The 18,253-nt window shown below is 48.3% G+C and overlaps 1 protein-coding gene across 1 annotated transcript in view; it reads right to left on the reverse strand.

Annotated features, from left to right (window-relative positions):
* Positions 1-2,969: 2,969 nt before the first annotated feature.
* The window catches only part of LOC138293740 (glutathione S-transferase P 1-like), a 113,293-nt gene continuing 98,009 nt past the window's right edge, over positions 2,970-18,253 (reverse strand). Inside the window, exons 6-7 of the mRNA XM_069233078.1 lie at positions 12,805-12,906; positions 2,970-3,299 (exon numbers count right to left, since the gene is read on the reverse strand). Coding sequence (XP_069089179.1) covers positions 3,111-3,299; positions 12,805-12,906 — 291 coding nt within the window. The 3' untranslated portion in view covers positions 2,970-3,110. The remainder of the gene's footprint in view (positions 3,300-12,804; positions 12,907-18,253) is intronic.

An 18,253-nucleotide genomic window follows, 5' to 3' on the forward strand; every position in this document is an offset into this window, starting at 1 on the left:
CGCCTCCATAGATTCTGTTTGTACAGAAAGGTGTCCCTTCCTGCACGAAAACAATCCTGCATGGTGCAAAGGTGCATGCATTGGCACTAGACAGTAAATTGTGCTGCAGCGGAGGGGGAAAGGACAGAAATGAACGTATTTCGTAAATACAAAGCATTTCTGCCCTTTCCCTGTGGCGCATGGCAGCGCAGCAAGGTCACTTCATTGTAAATATGCCCCTTCTTTCTGAGAAGCAGCAGCATCCTTAAATAGTTGGGAGTAGAGATCATGGCACTCAGCTCTAATAAGTTTATGATGGCCTGGGAGCGCCTTCTTTCTGATGGTCCTGTCTTCTGGGAAGCGTTTGGAACCTTTTACTCACAAGGCCTTTGAAGCTCTTTTGCTGGGCTGCAGTGTTTCAGTGAACCAGAGCTCCTGGGTGGGGAGTGGGTGGGTGGGTCTGTTGCACATAGGGGTGTGAGGAGCGGTGATTTAAAGTTTTACTTCATCGCAAATGTGACAGATATCCCGTAAATATGGCGCAGCATTTTTGGCAACCATGCGCCACATTAGCATAAAATGCAATGCTGCTAACGTGGCTCTAGGTGGAGCTAGGGCTTCATAAATATGGCCCTAAATCAGGCCGTCAGTGTCGAGGTTACTCGGTATCCAAGAGTGAGATGTGCAGGATCCTCGCGTGACGAGCCTGCGGACATGTGTTGTACATGTCTTGGATGGCATTATGGGTAGATCTAAAGTGCTACTCATATTATCATGCATAACTTCCATACTTGTAACTAACCAGACTATGACCCAGATGCGGGGCATTGGCCACTGATCTGCAGTTGTGTGGCACAGGACTTTGTACCGCCCTTTCCCTCAGTGTGGAGGTTGCCTACTGGTTCTCTCAATGTAAACTTGCATATTGTGTAATAAATGGACTCCCAAGGTCTCCCAGAGATACGTGTGCTTATCTGAGTGTGAGGGTGGGGGGCTCCCAACCTGGGGTGCCATTGTGTGGCTGTGGGGTACTTCATACATTTAGCAGTGGTCAGTATGGCTGAGTCCAATTCCTCACATGCCTCCCTTTCATGCTCTCCTTCTTTCCTCGTAGCCATTGTATGCCAAGGCCCATGTTTATGGGAAATTGGTGAACGTCAGCGCAGCAAGTCTTTTTGCTGTGCTGACCTACGCCACTGTGAAAGGGCAGGAATGCACCGTATTTGTGAAATACGGTGCATTCCTGCCCTTTTTCCCAGAGTCGGTGCACAATTTGGTGTCTAGCCCCAACGCAGGCACCCTTACAAATGGGGCAAGAGTGTCAGCATTGCATGCAGGATTGTTTTTGTGCAGAAAGGGGCACCTTCCTGCACAAAAATAATCCCAAGACGCGTTTTCCTCTTTCCATGTGTGCTGCAGGATGCAACACACATGGAAAGAGAAAAACAATGAGAAATAAAACTATTTCTCCTTGTTACACCTGCTCTAGAGAGGTGTAAGGTTTTGGTGCTCTCCCAGGTTTACGCCATCTAGTAAATCTGGGGCAGCATCAAAATCCATGGGTATTGCCTGGATACACCCACCGCAACGCCCATGGAAGACCTTCCCAATGCAGTGCTGTGGATCTCTCAGGGGAGCTACCTGGTGCCAGGAGACACTTGGGGTTCACTGCTGTATCTCTGCTCTCTTTCCACTCTGAAAGCCTTCAGCTCAGCCTCTGCTCTCCTTCTTCCTCATCAGGTGATGAAGGATCTTGGATTTTGGCGGAATAGAAAGCTCACTATGGGGTACCAAATTAATAAGGAGTCTGCTAGTAGCTTTGGGCTTCTTAGATGCCTGAGAAAAATCCTGTAACTCCTGCCCATTTCTACCCAGAGGCCAGGATCATCCCTCGTCTGGGCTATGGGGATGTACTTTACTAGGGGCCTGGGGTGGGGATGCTAAATCATGTGTGAAAAGGCTTCAGATCACTCAGAATGCTGCAGCACCTTCGGTGTCACACCACTAAGTGCGTCTCTGTTTCCACTTAGCTTCGTAATCTTCACTGTCTTACTATAGACAAGTGCATCAAGTTCAAAGCATTCTGCTACACACATAAAGCCATGACTCGGTCAGAGCCCAGGTTCATCCTTATTCCCTCAACCGTTCTCTAGGCTTGGGCAGTCACAACCCAGCAGTGATTCCTCAGGTAAACTGGGTCCAACAAGGCCCAAACTTTGTAACTCTCTTCTTCTGTCTTCAAACCCCTTACTGCTCCCCCGTTCCATCCCCTTTAGGGGTAAGGCTGCCCCTCTTCCCATCCACTCCCGTGTCACTCCCACATTTAAGACTAAAACCTACTTATGTCTGCAGAGACTTTGCAGTCGGGGTGACGCACTCGAAACACATAAGTATAGGCAACACTTACATTTGTCGATGTTTTGTTTTACATTTTGTAGCACTACAAAACATTCTACAAAGAGCAGTTTATGAATCAGGCCCGTGATCCTAAAGTTTTCAGACTCACCCCTACTTCTCCCTCAAGGTGCTGAGATGGCTGTCACGAGAACCATGCAAACTCCTCACTGCAGTCTACATTATGTTGGCTGAAGCTCACTCAGTGCTCCTGGACATCCAAAACCTCTTGTACAGTTCCAAACTTCCCAGTACTCACGACAAGGAGGTCCTACAAACTACCTAGAGCTCACCACTGGAGCATTGTTACCTGCAAACTTGAGTTGGAAACTTTTTACTTGCAAGTCTGCCCTCAAAGGCCTTCTTATGATGGAGGGCCAATACTGTTGACACCCCCCACACGTCTTGCCCTGTCCCTGCTAGCCTCTGAGTGTAAATATGTGATATTATCTACGCATTATCTCTGTACTTGTCAACTGTACTGTAGCAGCAATTGCCTATGTAAACACCAATCTCGCTTTGTTCCACCATTTACAAAGTGCATTGCTTTGAACAAATACAAATAAAATTAACAGGCTTACAGATGGGCAGACAAATCTTTGACAAGACATTTTATTTTCAGTATCCTCCCATGAGCTCAGAGTTTGATCAGATCATTCCATTGGATAGAGCAGCCCCTGGTGAGATGAACGAGAGGTTTGATGAGTTGGCAGATGGCACATTGGATGATTGTCCGACTACAGCTTCCGGGTGGGGTGGACGAGGCGGTTCTTGTGATCGTTCGACTGCAGGTAGGCCTTGAGTTTGGGACGAGATTCCATCTTCTCCTTGAAGGCCTTCAGGTGGGGGAAGCTGTTCAGGCAGTCTGGGGCAAAGATCAGGTGGTTTTGGAGGATGTCCAGAAGATTGTAATCGGCAAAGGAGACCTGTCCGGAAGAAAAGACATCCAAGTGAAGAAAGAATCACTCGAAATCCTATTATTTCCTGTGGGATTTAGATCTCGGCGGATGGGATATTCATCACCATTGTGATGGAGTAACCCCTCCGACGAAACCTAAATCAGGCCCTAAATCCCATTGTATCCTATGGGATTTATATTTCAGCGGACGGGATATCCGTCACCGTTGTGATGGAGTAACCCATCTGACGAAACCTAAATCAGGCCCTAAATCCCATTGTATCCTATGGGATTTATATTTCAGCGGACGGGATATCCGTCACCGTTGTGATGGAGTAACCCGTCTGACGAAATCTAAATCAGTCCCTAAATCTCATTGTATCCTATGGGATTTATATTTCAGCCGACGGGATATCCGTCACCGTTGTGATGGAGTAACCCCTCCGATGTAACCTAAATCAGGCCCTAAATCCCATTGTATCCTATGGGATTTATATTTCAGCTGATGGGATATCCGTCGCTGTTCTGATGGAGTAACTCCTCCGACGAAACCTAAATCAGGCCCTAAATCCCATTGTATCCTATGGGATTTATATTTCAGCGGACGGGATATCTGTCACCGTTGTGATGGAGTAACCCGTCTGACGAAACCTAAATCAGGCCCTAAATCCCATTGTATCCTATGGGATTTATATTTCAGCGGACCGGATATCCGTCACCGTTGTGATGGAGTAACCCGTCTGACGAAACCTAAATCAGGCCCTAAATCCCGTTGTATCCTATGGGATTTATATTTCAGCGGACAGGATATCCGTCACCGTTGTGATGGAGTAACCCCTCCGACGAAACCTAAATCAGGCCCTGAATCCCATTGTATCCTATGGGATTTATATTTCAGCCGACGGGATATCCGTCGCCGTTGTGATGGAGTAACCCGTCCGACGAAACCTAAATCAGGCCCTAAATCCCATTGTATCCTATGGGATTTATATTTCAGCCGACGGGATATCCGTCGCCGTTGTGATGGAGTAACCCCTCCGCCGAAATCTAAATCAGGCCCTAAATCCCATTGTATCCTATGGGATTTATATTTCAGTGGACGGGATATCCGTCACCGTTGTGATGGAGTAACCCGTCTGACGAAATCTAAATCAGGCCCTAAATCCCATTGTATCCTATGGGATTTACATTTCAGCAGACCGGATATCCATCACCGTTGTGATGGAGTAACCCATCCGTCAATGACTAAATCAGGCCCTAAGTCAGATGGGTCTTGTTCATGTTTTATTGAAGGTTCTAGGGGTTACACCGAAGAGACAGAATCACTTCATAATCCTCAAATCATTTCTGGCCTGTACTGGTAGTAAGGTTATTGACTCTCAGATGGGAGACCTGATCAACATTTTGAAGTCTGTAGATCAAATGCTGAGATTATGCTGCCTGGAGATTCATGAATTAACCATACAAAGGATTTCTGTAACCAACCTTCAAAGGTTTGACACACTGACCTCAGAGGCTATTACGTGGTAAAACCCTCAAATCCCGCATAGGGACACAGGAGAAAAGACTGGCTTTCAAGGTCTCTTGATGAATCAACGACTATTCAGTAGTGGGTATTGAGAAACTCTAAAATCTGTTCTATTTTTTTAAAAAACAGTGAACACCATAGGCCGACACATGTTTCGCAATACATGTGGCTTCATAAGGCCAATATCCAATAACAATACACTGACTGCAGCATACAAACCTGATGATGACCTTGTTAAATTTGAGTTAAAGAAACATAGTTCCTGGTTCTGTCAAACACATAAAGAAAACGTTATCAAGATCTGATGTTGAGTGATATTGGGTTGTAAAGAGAATATTATCAATTTTGTATGTTGCAAACAGTGTATTGTTATTAGATATTGGCCCTGATGAAGCCAAGTGTCTCGTGAAACACATGTTGGCCTACTGTGTTCACTATGTTTTGAGAAAATATAACACATTTTGTATTTTTTTCCTGTTGCTATAATCAATGTTTTAGTTGATTAAATCTCTGGCAACTACTTTATGTGAGTCTCAGGACGAAACCTTGATAACTTTGTTCACTTCGGGAGGGTCTTCCTTAGAAGAAGACAAAGGGCCAATTTTAGATTTTGGTGGATGGAATACTCTGTCACAAACCTGACGGACATACCGTGTGCCTTATTACGACCTCCATTGAATCTAATGGGATCGTAATACGATGGGAAATCCATCATGTTTGTGATGGAGTAAACCCCATCCCAAGACCTAAATCAGGCCCTAAAAGAAGAAAGAATAATCTCTATGAGGCAAGAAGTCAAAGGAAGAACATTACGGAAAAAGTAAAGACATCCAGAAAGTGAAGAAATAAAACAGGGGACATCTCAGAAGGAGAAGATGGCACCCATGAGATGAAGGGATCATCCAGGGGACCTGTCAGAAGAAGGAGAGGAAGACACCCATGAGATGAAGGGATCATCGAGGGGACCTGTCAGAAGAAGAGGAGGACACCCATGAGATGAAGGGATCATCCAGGGGACCTGTCGGAAGAAGAGGAGCACACCCATGAGATGAAGGGATCATCCAGGGGACCTGTCAGAAGAAGAACAGGAGGAAACCCATGAGATGAAGGGATCATCGAGGGGACCTGTCAGAAGAAGAGGAGGACACCCATGAGATGAAGGGATCATCCAGGGGACCTGTCAGAAGAAGAGGGGGGCACCCATGAGATGAAGGGATCATCCAGGGGACCTGTCAGAAGAAGAGGATGAGATAAAGGGATCATCCAGGGGACCTGTCAGAAGAAGAGGGGGACACCCATGAGATGAAGGGATCATTAAGGGGACCTGTCAGAAGAAGAGGGGGACACCCATGAGATGAAGGGATCATCCAGGGGACCTGTCAGAAGAAGAGGATGAGATAAACGGATCATCCAGGGGACCTGTCAGAAGAAGAGGGGGACACCCATGAGAGGAAGGGATCCTCCAGGGGACCTGTCAGAAGAAGAGGGGGGCACCCATGAGATGAAGGGATCATCCAGGGGACCTGTCAGAAGAAGAGGATGAGATAAAGGGATCATCCAGTGGACCTGTCAGAAGAAGAGGGGGACACCCATGAGATGAAGGGATCATACAGGGGACCTGTCAGAAGAAGAACAGGAGGACACCCATGAGATGAAGGGATCATCGAGGGGACCTGTCAGAAGAAGAGGAGGACACCCATGAGATGAAGGGATCATCCAGGGGACCTGTCAGAAGAAGAGGGGGGCACCCATGAGATGAAGGGATCATCCAGGGGACCTGTCAGAAGAAGAGGATGAGATGAAGGGATCATCCAGGGGACCTGTCAGAAGAAGAGGATGAGATAAAGGGATCATCCAGGGGACCTGTCAGAAGAAGAGGGGGACACCCATGAGATGAAGGGATCATTTAGGGGACCTGTCAGAAGAAGAGGGGGACACCCATGAGATGAAGGGATCATCCAGGGGACCTGTCAGAAGAAGAGGATGAGATAAAGGGATCATCCAGGGGACCTGTCAGAAGAAGAGGGGGACACCCATGAGAGGAAGGGATCCTCCAGGGGACCTGTCAGAAGAAGAGGGGGGCACCCATGAGATGAAGGGATCATCCAGGGGACCTGTCAGAAGAAGAGGATGAGATAAAGGGATCATCCAGGGGACCTGTCAGAAGAAGAGGGGGACACCCATGAGATGAAGGGATCATACAGGGGACCTGTCAGAAGAAGAACAGGAGGACACCCATGAGATGAAGGGATCATCTAGGGGACCTGTCAGAAGAAGAGGAGGACACCCATGAGATGAAGGGATCATCCAGGGGACCTGTCAGAAGAAGAGGGGGGCACCCATGAGATGAAGGGATCATCCAGGGGACCTGTCAGAAGAAGAGGATGAGATAAAGGGATCATCCAGGGGACCTGTCAGAAGAAAAGGGGGACACCCATGAGATGAAGGGATCATCTAGGGCAGTGCTCCCCAACCTTTTTATCGCCGCGGACCGGTAAATGTTTGATAATTTTACCGTGGCCCGCTTGTTTTGATTGCAATGCTCTGCGCGTCGGCCGCCCGCCACAGTGAAATGATTTGAAGTTCCTCGGGCGGCCCGGTGCCGATTGATCCACGGACCGGCACTGGTCCGCTGCCCGGGGGTTGGGGAACACTGATCTAGGGGACCTGTCAGAAGAAGAGGGGGACACCCATGAGATGAAGGGATCATCCAGGGGACCTGTCAGAAGAAGAGGATGAGATAAAGGGATCATCCAGGGGACCTGTCAGAAGAAGAGGGGGACACCCATGAGATGAAGGGATCCTCCAGGGGACCTGTCAGAAGAAGAGGGGGGCACCCATGAGATGAATAGATTATCCAGGGGACCTGTCAGAAGAAGAGGATGAGATAAAGGGATCATCCAGGGGACCTGTCAGAAGAAGAGGGGGACACCCATGAGATGAAGGGATCATCCAGGGGACCTGTCAGAATAAGAGGGGGGCACCCATGAGATGAAGGGATCATCCAGGGGACCTGTCAGAAGAAGAGGATGAGATAAAGGGATCATCCAGGGGACCTGTCAGAAGAAGAGGGGGACACCCATGAGATGAAGGGATCATCCAGGGGACCTGTCAGAAGAAGAGGATGAGATAAAGGGATCATCCAGGGGACCTGTCAGAAGAAGAGGGGGACACCTATGAGATGAAGGGATCCTCCAGGGGACCTGTCAGAAGAAGAGGGGGGCACCCATGAGATGAAGGGATTATCCAGGGGACCTGTCAGAAAAAGAGGGGGACACCCATGAGATGAAGGGATCATCCAGGGGACCTGTCAGAAGAAGAGGAGGACACCTATGAGATGAAGGGATCATCTAGGGGACCTGTCAGAAGAAGAACAGGAGGACACCCATGAGATGAGGGGATCAATGAGGGGACCTGTCAGAAGAAGAGGAGGACACCCATGAGATGAAGGGATCATCCAGGGGACCTGTCAGAAGAAGAGGGGGGCACCCATGAGATGAAGGGATCATCCAGGGGACCTGTCAGAAGAAGAGGATGAGATAAAGGGATCATCCAGGGGACCTGTCAGAAGAAGAGGGGGACACCCATGAGATGAAGGGATCATTTAGGGGACCTGTCAGAAGAAGAGGGGGACACCCATGAGATGAAGGGATCATCCAGGGGACCTGTCAGAAGAAGAGGATGAGATAAAGGGATCATCCAGGGGACCTGTCAGAAGAAGAGGGGGACACCCATGAGAGGAAGGGATCCTCCAGGGGACCTGTCAGAAGAAGAGGGGGGCACCCATGAGATGAAGGGATCATCCAGGGGACCTGTCAGAAGAAGAGGATGAGATAAAGGGATCATCCAGAGGACCTGTCAGAAGAAGAGGGGGACACCCATGAGATGAAGGGATCATCCAGGGGACCTGTCAGAAGAAGAGGTTGAGATAAAGGGATCATCCAGGGGACCTGTCAGAAGAAGAGGGGGACACCCATGAGATGAAGAGATCCTCCAGGGGACCTGTCAGAAGAAGAGGGGGGCACCCATGAGATGAAGGGATCATCCAGGGGACCTGTCAGAAGAAGAGGATGAGATAAAGGGATCATCCAGGGGACCTGTCAGAAGAAGAGGGGGACACCCATGAGATGAAGGGATCCTCCAGGGGACCTGTCAGAAGAAGAGGGGGGCACCCATGAGATGAATAGATTATCCAGGGGACCTGTCAGAAGAAGAGGATGAGATAAAGGGATCATCCAGGGGACCTGTCAGAAGAAGAGGGGGACACCCATGAGATGAAGGGATCATCCAGGGGACCTGTCAGAAGAAGAAGATGAGATAAAGGGATCATCCAGGGGACCTGTCAGAAGAAGAGGGGGACACCCATGAGATGAAGGGATCATCCAGGGGACCTGTCAGAAGAAGAGGATGAGATAAAGGGATCATCCAGGGGACCTGTCAGAAGAAGAGGGGGACACCCATGAGATGAAGGGATCATCCAGGGGACCTGTCAGAAGAAGAGGATGAGATAAAGGGATCATCCAGGGGACCTGTCAGAAGAAGAGGGGGGCACCCATGAGATGAAGGGATCATCCAGGGGACCTGTCAGAAGAAGAGGATGAGATAAAGGGATCATCCAGGGGACCTGTCAGAAGAAGAGGGGGACACCCATGAGATGAAGGGATCATCCAGGGGACCTGTCAGAAGAAGAGGGGGACACCTATGAGATGAAGGGATCCTCCAGGGGACCTGTCAGAAGAAGAGGGGGGCACCCATGAGATGAAGGGATTATCCAGGCGACCTGTCAGAAGAAGAGGATGAGATAAAGGGATCATCCAGGGGACCTGTCAGAAGAAGAGGGGGACACCCATGAGATGAAGGGATCATCCAGGGGACCTGTCAGAAGAAGAGGATGAGATAAAGGGATCATCCAGTGGACCTGTCAGAAGAAGAGGGGGATACCCATGAGATGAAGGGATCATCGAGGGGACCTGTCAGAAGACGAGGGGGACACCCATGAGATAAAGGGATCATCCAGGGGACCTGTCAGAAGAAGAGGATGAGATAAAGGGATCATCCAGGGGACCTGTCAGAAGAAGAGGGGGACACCCATGAGATGAAGGGATCATCCAGGGGACCTGTCAGAAGAAGAGGATGAGATAAAGGGATTATCCAGGGGACCTGTCAGAAGAAGAGGGGGACACCCATGAGATGAAGGGATCATCCATGGGACCTGTCAGAAGAAGAGGATGAGATAAAGGGATCATCCAGGGGACCTGTCAGAAGAAGAGGGGGACACCCATGAGATGAAGGGATCATCCAGGGGACCTGTCAGAAGAAGAGGGGGACACCCATGAGATGAAGGGATCATCCAGGGGACCTGTCAGAAGAAGAGGATGAGATAAAGGGATCATCCAGGGGACCTGTCAGAAGAAGAGGGGGACACCCATGAGATCAAGGGATCATCCAGGGGACCTGTCAGAAGAAGAGGATGAGATAAAGGGCTCATCCAGGGGACCTGTCGGAAGAAGAGGGGGACACCCATGAGATGAAGGGATCATCCAGGGGACCTGTCAGAAGAAGAGGATGAGATAAAGGGATCATCCAGGGGACCTGTCAGAAGAAGAGGGGGACACCCATGAGATGAAGGGATCATCCAGGGGACCTGTCAGAAGAAGAGGGGGACACCCATGAGATGAAGGGATCATCCAGGGGACCTGTCAGAAGAAGAGGATGAGATAAAGGGATCATCCAGGGGACCTGTCAGAAGAAGAGGGGGACACCCATGAGATCAAGGGATCATCCAGGGGACCTGTCAGAAGAAGAGGATGAGATAAAGGGCTCATCCAGGGGACCTGTCGGAAGAAGAGGGGGACACCCATGAGATGAAGGGATCATCCAGGGGACCTGTCAGAAGAAGAGGATGAGATAAAGGGATCATCCAAGGGACCTGTCAGAAGAAGAGGGGGACACCCATGAGAAGAAGGGATCATCCAGGGGACCTGTCAGAAGAAGAGGGGGACACCCATGAGATGAAGGAATCATCCAGGGGACCTGTCAGAAGAAGAGGATGAGATAAAGGGATCATCCAGGGGACCTGTCAGAAGAAGAGGGGGACACCCATGAGATGAAGGGATCATCCAGGGGACCTGTCAGAAGAAGAGGATGAGATAAAGGGATCATCCATGGGACCTGTCAGAAGAAGAGGGGGACACCCATGAGATGAAGGGATCATCCAGGGGACCTGTCAGAAGAAGAGGGGGACACCCATGAGATGAAGGCATCATTCAGGGGACCTGTCAGAAGAAGAGGATGAGATAAAGGGATCATCCAGGGGACCCGTCAGAAGAAGAGGGGGACACCCATGAGATGAAGGGATCATCCAGGGGACCTGTCAGAAGAAGAGGATGAGATAAAGGGATCATCCAGGGGACCTGTCAGAAGAAGAGGGGGACACCCATGAGATGAAGGGATCATCCAGGGGACCTGTCAGAAGAAGAGGATGAGATAAAGGGATCATCCATGGGACCTGTCAGAAGAAGAGGGGGACACCCATGAGATGAAGGGATCATCCAGGGGACCTGTCAGAAGAAGAGGGGGACACCCATGAGATGAAGGCATCATTCAGGGGACCTGTCAGAAGAAGAGGATGAGATAAAGGGATCATCCAGGGGACCTGTCAGAAGAAGAGGGGGACACCCATGAGATGAAGGGATCATCCAAGGGACCTGTCAGAAGAAGAGGGGGACACCCATGAGATGAAGGGATCATCCAGGGGACCTGTCAGAAGAAGAGGATGAGATAAAGGGATCATCCAGGGGACCTGTCAGAAGAAGAGGGGGACACTCATGAGATGAAGGGATCATCCAGGGGACCTGTCAGAAGAAGAGGGGGACACCCATGAGATGAAGGGATCATCCAGGAGACCTGTCAGAAGAAGAAGAGGAGGACACAAATGAGATGAAGGAATCACCAAGGAACAAGAGAGATTGATGGAGGAAAAGACAAAGGGAACCTGTCAGAAGAAGAAGACAAAGGGGACAGGTAGAAACGATAAGTAAAGGAGAGGTTTCAGAACAGTAGGATCCCAGGACATGACGCAGGTCCCAAAGAGATAAGGGAGTGAAGAAGAAAGGAAGAGCTGTACAGCCAAGGGTACCTGCCTGGAGGAGGAGAAATGGCAAAGATGAAGGAATTTTCAATAAAGACCAATGAACATAGGGGAAAGGAGAGGGAAAAGACCTAGGAACTTTATCCAGAGATGAAGACTGAGGAGTCGTCATCAATGGGACCAGAGAGAGAGATGGAAATCATGAATAAACAAAGCTACCATCCACATCCAACCAACCTCCACTGAACTCTTCTCTCAGGTCCCTAAACCCACATGTTGGAGTGACATACATGCCAAAAGACTCAGTCATGAGACTCCTAAGTTTTAAATTAAAACCCAAAATGGCTTTGTTTTAGGTCTCTCCTCTCTAAGTGAAGAAAACAAAGTCCACAACTTTTTCTCACTATCTTCCGGTTTCCCATTTTGAAATGTTGGCATGCATGGGGTTAACCCAAGTACACCGTACGCCCACTCGGTGGACGGGTTACTCCATTACAACTGTGACGATATCCCATCCACTGAAATCTAAATCCCATAGGATATAATGGGATTTAGATTTTGGCAGACGGAATATCCGTCAACGTTGTGGTGGAGTAACTCATCCACTGAGTTCTAAATCAGGCCCTTTGTTTATGCCTCTATTGGAATCCTTCATCTCCATGTAGCGTGAAGGAACCAACTGCACAGACCATCTGCCCTTCTGTACCTGTCAAGCTCTGCCACCTCTGTATACTGTGAGGGAGACAACTCCACAGCCCACAGCCCAGTATGTCTCTGTTACTAGATTGCACTGTGAGGACAAGGTCCATGGGCCCCGGGCACCGGAAGTCTCCAGCACTGTGGCTATCTGAAGCCCAACCTTTCTTCTATCTGCAGTTCGGTATTGAGCCTCCAGAGGGCAGTCATTCTGCTCACCGTGCTGCCAACGAGGAATCCAGATGAATTCTGGGAGAGAAGACGCTCAAAAGGCCTCAGCTGATTGGGCAGATCTTCCATGTACTTCTCCTTGCCTGTGTCCTGTATCAAAGTAAACCAAACATTGACAAACTCAATGGGTTTGTATAGCGCATACACACATAAAACCCCAATAAAGAGGCGTAGATGCACACACAATATATGCACAGTGCTCACACCTATGAATACAGAATAACAGTCCCACCTGTGCCACCAACAATCACCCATGAAAGCAGACCAATATACACGCAGGCAGTCATATACATGGGTATTCATGCACACCTCGTCTCATACACTCATCAACAGTCCTAACCTTGCATAGAGGCTTAAATACTTCCAAGAGCACATTTAAATGCAGGTACCAGCAAGCATGCACAAAACACACAGACATACATCGATGCCCATAATGGTACATAAACAGGGCCTGCTTCACAAAGGTAAACTTACACTTTTGAGTAAGTTTACTACTTTATAGTATTCACAAAGGTAAACTTAGACGAAAAGTCTAACTTAGGCCAAAAGTCTAACTTTACTCGTAGTAAATTACCTTTGTGAATACCGAAAAATAGTAAAGTTAGACATTTGGGGGGTCATTCTGACCCTGGCGGCCGGTGGCCACCAGGGCCACCGACCACGGGAGCACCGCCAACAGGCTGGCGGTGCTCCCACGAGCATTCTGACCGCGGCGGTTCAGCCGCGGTCAGAAGCGGAAAGTCGGCGGTCTCCCGCCGACTTTCCGCTGCTCGGGGGAATCCTCCATGGCGGCGGAGCGCGCTCCGCCGCCATGGGGATTCAGACACCCCCTACCGCCATCCTGTTCATGGCGGGAAACCCGCCATGAACAGGATGGCGGTAGGGGGTGCCGCGGGGCCCCTGGGGGCCCCTGCAGTGCCCATGCCAATGGCATGGGCACTGCAGGGGCCCCCGTAAGAGGGCCCCAAAAAGAATTTCAGTGTCTGCCTAGCAGACACTGAAATTCGCGACGGGTGCTACTGCACCCGTCGCACTCCAGCAACTCCGCCGGCTCCATTCGGAGCTGGCTTCATCGTTGCTGGGTCTTTCCCGCTGTGCTGGCGGGCGGCCTTTTGGCGGTCGCCCGCCAGCACAGCGGGAAAGCCAGAATGGCCGCCGCGGTCTTGTGACCGCGGTGCGGTCATTTGGCGGTAACCGCATGGCGGGCGGCGACCGCCGCCCGCCGCGGTTAAAATCAGGCCCTTGGTCTAACTCTACTTTTATGAATCGGGCCCTCAGGGCAAAAAAAATTAGCCCCCGGGAGCCCGATTCATAAAGGTAAAGTTAGACCAAAAGTCTAACTTAACTACTTTTCGGTATTCACAAAGGTAAGTTACAACAAGTACAGTTAGACCTTTGGCCTAAGTTAGACTTTTGGTCTAAGGTTACCTTTGTGAATACCAAAAAGTAGTAAAGTTGGACTACTCGTCTAAGTTTACCTTTGTGAGTACTGAGAAGTAGCAAAGTTGAACTTTTCTTCTAAGTTTACCTTTGTGAATACCGAAAAGTAGCAAACTTACACAAAAGTATAAGTTTATCTTTGTGAATCGGGCCCCTAGGTAACATCACACAGACAGTCACAGACATCACAGAAAACAACAGACATACAAGCCCACATGGCACAGCAAAGGGAAGGACCACTGAACTAGTGGATGGAGCGAGTGACCACCAGACAAAGAGGTAGGACAATGGATGAATAGATGGATGCAGACAGGCTTCTTTGTCCTGCAGAGGAAATTGAGGCGGGGAGAGACGTGGGGTGTTAATGCTGATTTCATTCTTTCCCCTCCTTTAGAGGACCCACTAACAGCAGATGGTGGTTGGCTTCAGTCTGCACCCCCACCCCATCACTGCAGTTATTAGGAGCCCCACTGCCAACACCATAGTGTTCCCTGTGCCCCTTCAGCCTTGCCATCTAGTAACAACTATCAGTTGCGGCTCTGTGGCATGGTCACTCCAGGGCAGTCAGTCCTTGACCTGTTTATGGTAAAACCAGAAGCCAACAGTGCAATCTTCACAAGCATGAACCTTTATCTAAGCAAGCTTAATTTCTGTGAGAAATACAGAAATGGAATTGTGATGATCTTGACAATGTCAATTGTTTTTGTTTTTTGTATTTATAGCAAAAGATTCAGGAATCAAACTTCCAGGATCCAGAGACAAATCATCAGCATCCATGCCGAGCAAATGGACAGAGGCGAGAACAGAGATGCCACAACCCCCTTAGTGGTCTGTAGAGGCGCACGCACACACACACACACACACACACACACACAGTCCGCCAGTGGGTAACGAAACATGAGGGCCACCATTGCAAAGTACATGAAGGAGGCCCCCCTGACCCAGTCAGGAGCTCCCAGGCCAGGGGCCACACGCCTGTGCACAGTGTACTGTGCTGTGGGGGCCCCCTGGAGCTCAGGACCCCCCAAACCGACAGGGCTGCGGGGCCTAATGTTACGCCAGTGCAGTCAGCGTATTCACTCGAACATCATCATGTGCAATTCACTAAGGTAACCGTACACCTGAGTAAATGACGTGACACGCTGTGGGTGATTCAAAACACACTGGGGTCTATTCACAAAAGTAACCTTACACCTGAGTAAATCACGTGACACGCTGTGGGTGATTAAACTCTCACTGAGGTCTATTCACAAAGGTAACCTTACACCTGAGTAAATCACGTGACACGCTGTGGGTGATTAAAAACACACTGAGGTCTATTCACAAAAGTAACCTTCTAAGGGTGATTATAAACACACTGAGGTCTATTCACAAAGGTAAACTTACACCTAAGTAAATCACGTGACATGCTCAGCGTGATTAAAAACATGCTGAGGTCTATTCACAAAGGTAACCTTACACCTCAGTAAATCACGTGACACGCTGTGGCTGATTAAAAACACACTGGGGTCTATTCACAAAAGTAACCTTCTAAGGGTGATTATGAAAACACTGAGGTCTATTCACAAAGGTAACCTTACACCTGAGTAAATCACGTGATATGCTAATCGTGATTAAAACACACCGGGGTCTATTCATAAACGTAACCTTACACCTGAGTAAATCACGTGACATGCTGTGGGTGATTAAAACACACTGGGGTCTATTCATAAAGGTAACCTTACACCTGAGTAAATCACGTGACACGCTGTGGGTGATTAAAACACACTGGGGTCTATTCACAAAGGTAATCTTACACCTGAGTAAATCACGTGATATGCGAATCGTGATTAAAACACACTGAGGTCTATTCACAAAGGTAACCTTACACCTGAGTAAATCACGTGACATTCTGTGGGTGATTAAAACACACTGGGGTCTATTCCCAAAGGTAACTTTACACCCGAGTATATCACGTGATGCTGTGGGTGATTAAACACACCTGGGTCTATTCACAAAGGTAACCTTACACCTGAGTAAATCACGTGACACGCTGTGGGTGATTAAAACACACTGGGGTCTATTCACAAAGGTAACCTTACAGCTGAGTAAATCACGTGACACGCTGTGGGTGATTAAACTTTCACTGAGGTCTATTCACAAAGGTAACCTTACAGCTGAGTAAATCACGTGACACGCTGTGGGTGATTAAACTTTCACTGAGGTCTATTCACAAAGGTAACCTTACACCTGAGTAAATCATGTGACACGCTGTGGGTGATTAAAAACACAATGAGGTCTATTCACAAAGGTAACCTTACACCTGAGTAAATCACGTGACACGCTGTGGGTGATTAAAACACACTGGGGTCTATTCACAAAGGTAACCTTACACCTGAGTAAATCACGTGACACGCTGTGGGTGATTAAAACACACTTGGGTCTATTCACAAAGGTAATCTTACACCTGAGTAAATCACGTGACACGCTAACCTTACACCTGAGTAAATCAGGTGACACGCTGTGGGTAATTAAAAACACAATGAGGTCTATTCACAAAGGTAACCTTACACCTGAGTAAATCACGTGACACGCTGTGGGTGATTAAAACACACTGGGGTCTATTCACAAAGGTAACCTTACACCTGAGTAAATCACGTGACACGCTATGGGTGAATAAAAACACATTGAGGTCTATTCACAAAGGTAACCTTACACCTGAGTAAATCATGTGACACGCTATGGGTGATTAAAAACTCACTGAGGTCTATTCACAAAGGTAACCTTACACCTGAGTAAATCATGTGACACGCTATGGGTGATTAAAAACTCACTGAGGTCTATTCACAAAGGTAACCTTACACCTGAGTAAATCACGTGACACGCTGTGGGTGATTAAAACACACTGGGGTCTATTCACAAAGGTAACCTTACACCTGAGTAAATCATGTGACACGCTGTGGGTGATTAAACTCTCACTGAGGTCTATTCACAAAGGTAACCTTACACCCGAGTAAATCATGTGACACGCTGTGGGTGATTAAAAACACACTGGGGTCTATTCACAGAGGTAACCTTACACCTGAGTAAATCATGTGACACGCTGTGGGTGATTAAAAACACAATGAGGTCTATTCACAAAGGTAACCTTACACCTGAGTAAATCTCGTGACATGCTGTGGGTGATTAAAATCTCACTGAGGTCTATTCACAAAGGTAAACTTACACCTGAGTAAATCACGTGACATGCTCAGCGTGATTAAAAACATGCTGAGGTCTATTCACAAAGGTAACCTTACACCTCAGTAAATCACGTGACACGCTGTGGCTGATTAAAAACACACTGGGGTCTATTCACAAAAGTAACCTTCTAAGGGTGATTATGAAAACACTGAGGTCTATTCACAAAGGTAACCTTACACCTGAGTAAATCACGTGATATGCTAATCGTGATTAAAACACACCGGGGTCTATTCATAAACGTAACCTTACACCTGAGTAAATCACGTGACATGCTGTGGGTGATTAAAACACACTGGGGTCTATTCATAAAGGTAACCTTACACCTGAGTAAATCACGTGACACGCTGTGTGTGATTAAAACACACTGGGGTCTATTCACAAAGGTAATCTTACACCTGAGTAAATCACGTGACACGCTGTGGCTGATTAAAAACACACTGGGGTCTATTCACAAAGTTAACCTTACACCTGAGTAAATCACGTGATATGCGAATCGTGATTAAAACACACTGAGGTCTATTCACAAAGGTAACCTTACACCTGAGTAAATCACGTGACATTCTGTGGGTGATTAAAAACACACTGGGGTCTATTCCCAAAGGTAACTTTACACCCGAGTATATCACGTGATGCTGTGGGTGATTAAACACACCTGGGTCTATTCACAAAGGTAACCTTACACCTGAGTAAATCACGTGACACACTGTGGGTGATTAAAACACACTGGGGCCTATTCACAAAGGTAACCTTACAGCTGAGTAAATCACGTGACACG

Source organism: Pleurodeles waltl, chromosome 4_2, assembly GCF_031143425.1.
Source record: "Pleurodeles waltl isolate 20211129_DDA chromosome 4_2, aPleWal1.hap1.20221129, whole genome shotgun sequence".
Taxonomy (NCBI): Eukaryota; Metazoa; Chordata; class Amphibia; order Caudata; family Salamandridae; genus Pleurodeles; species Pleurodeles waltl.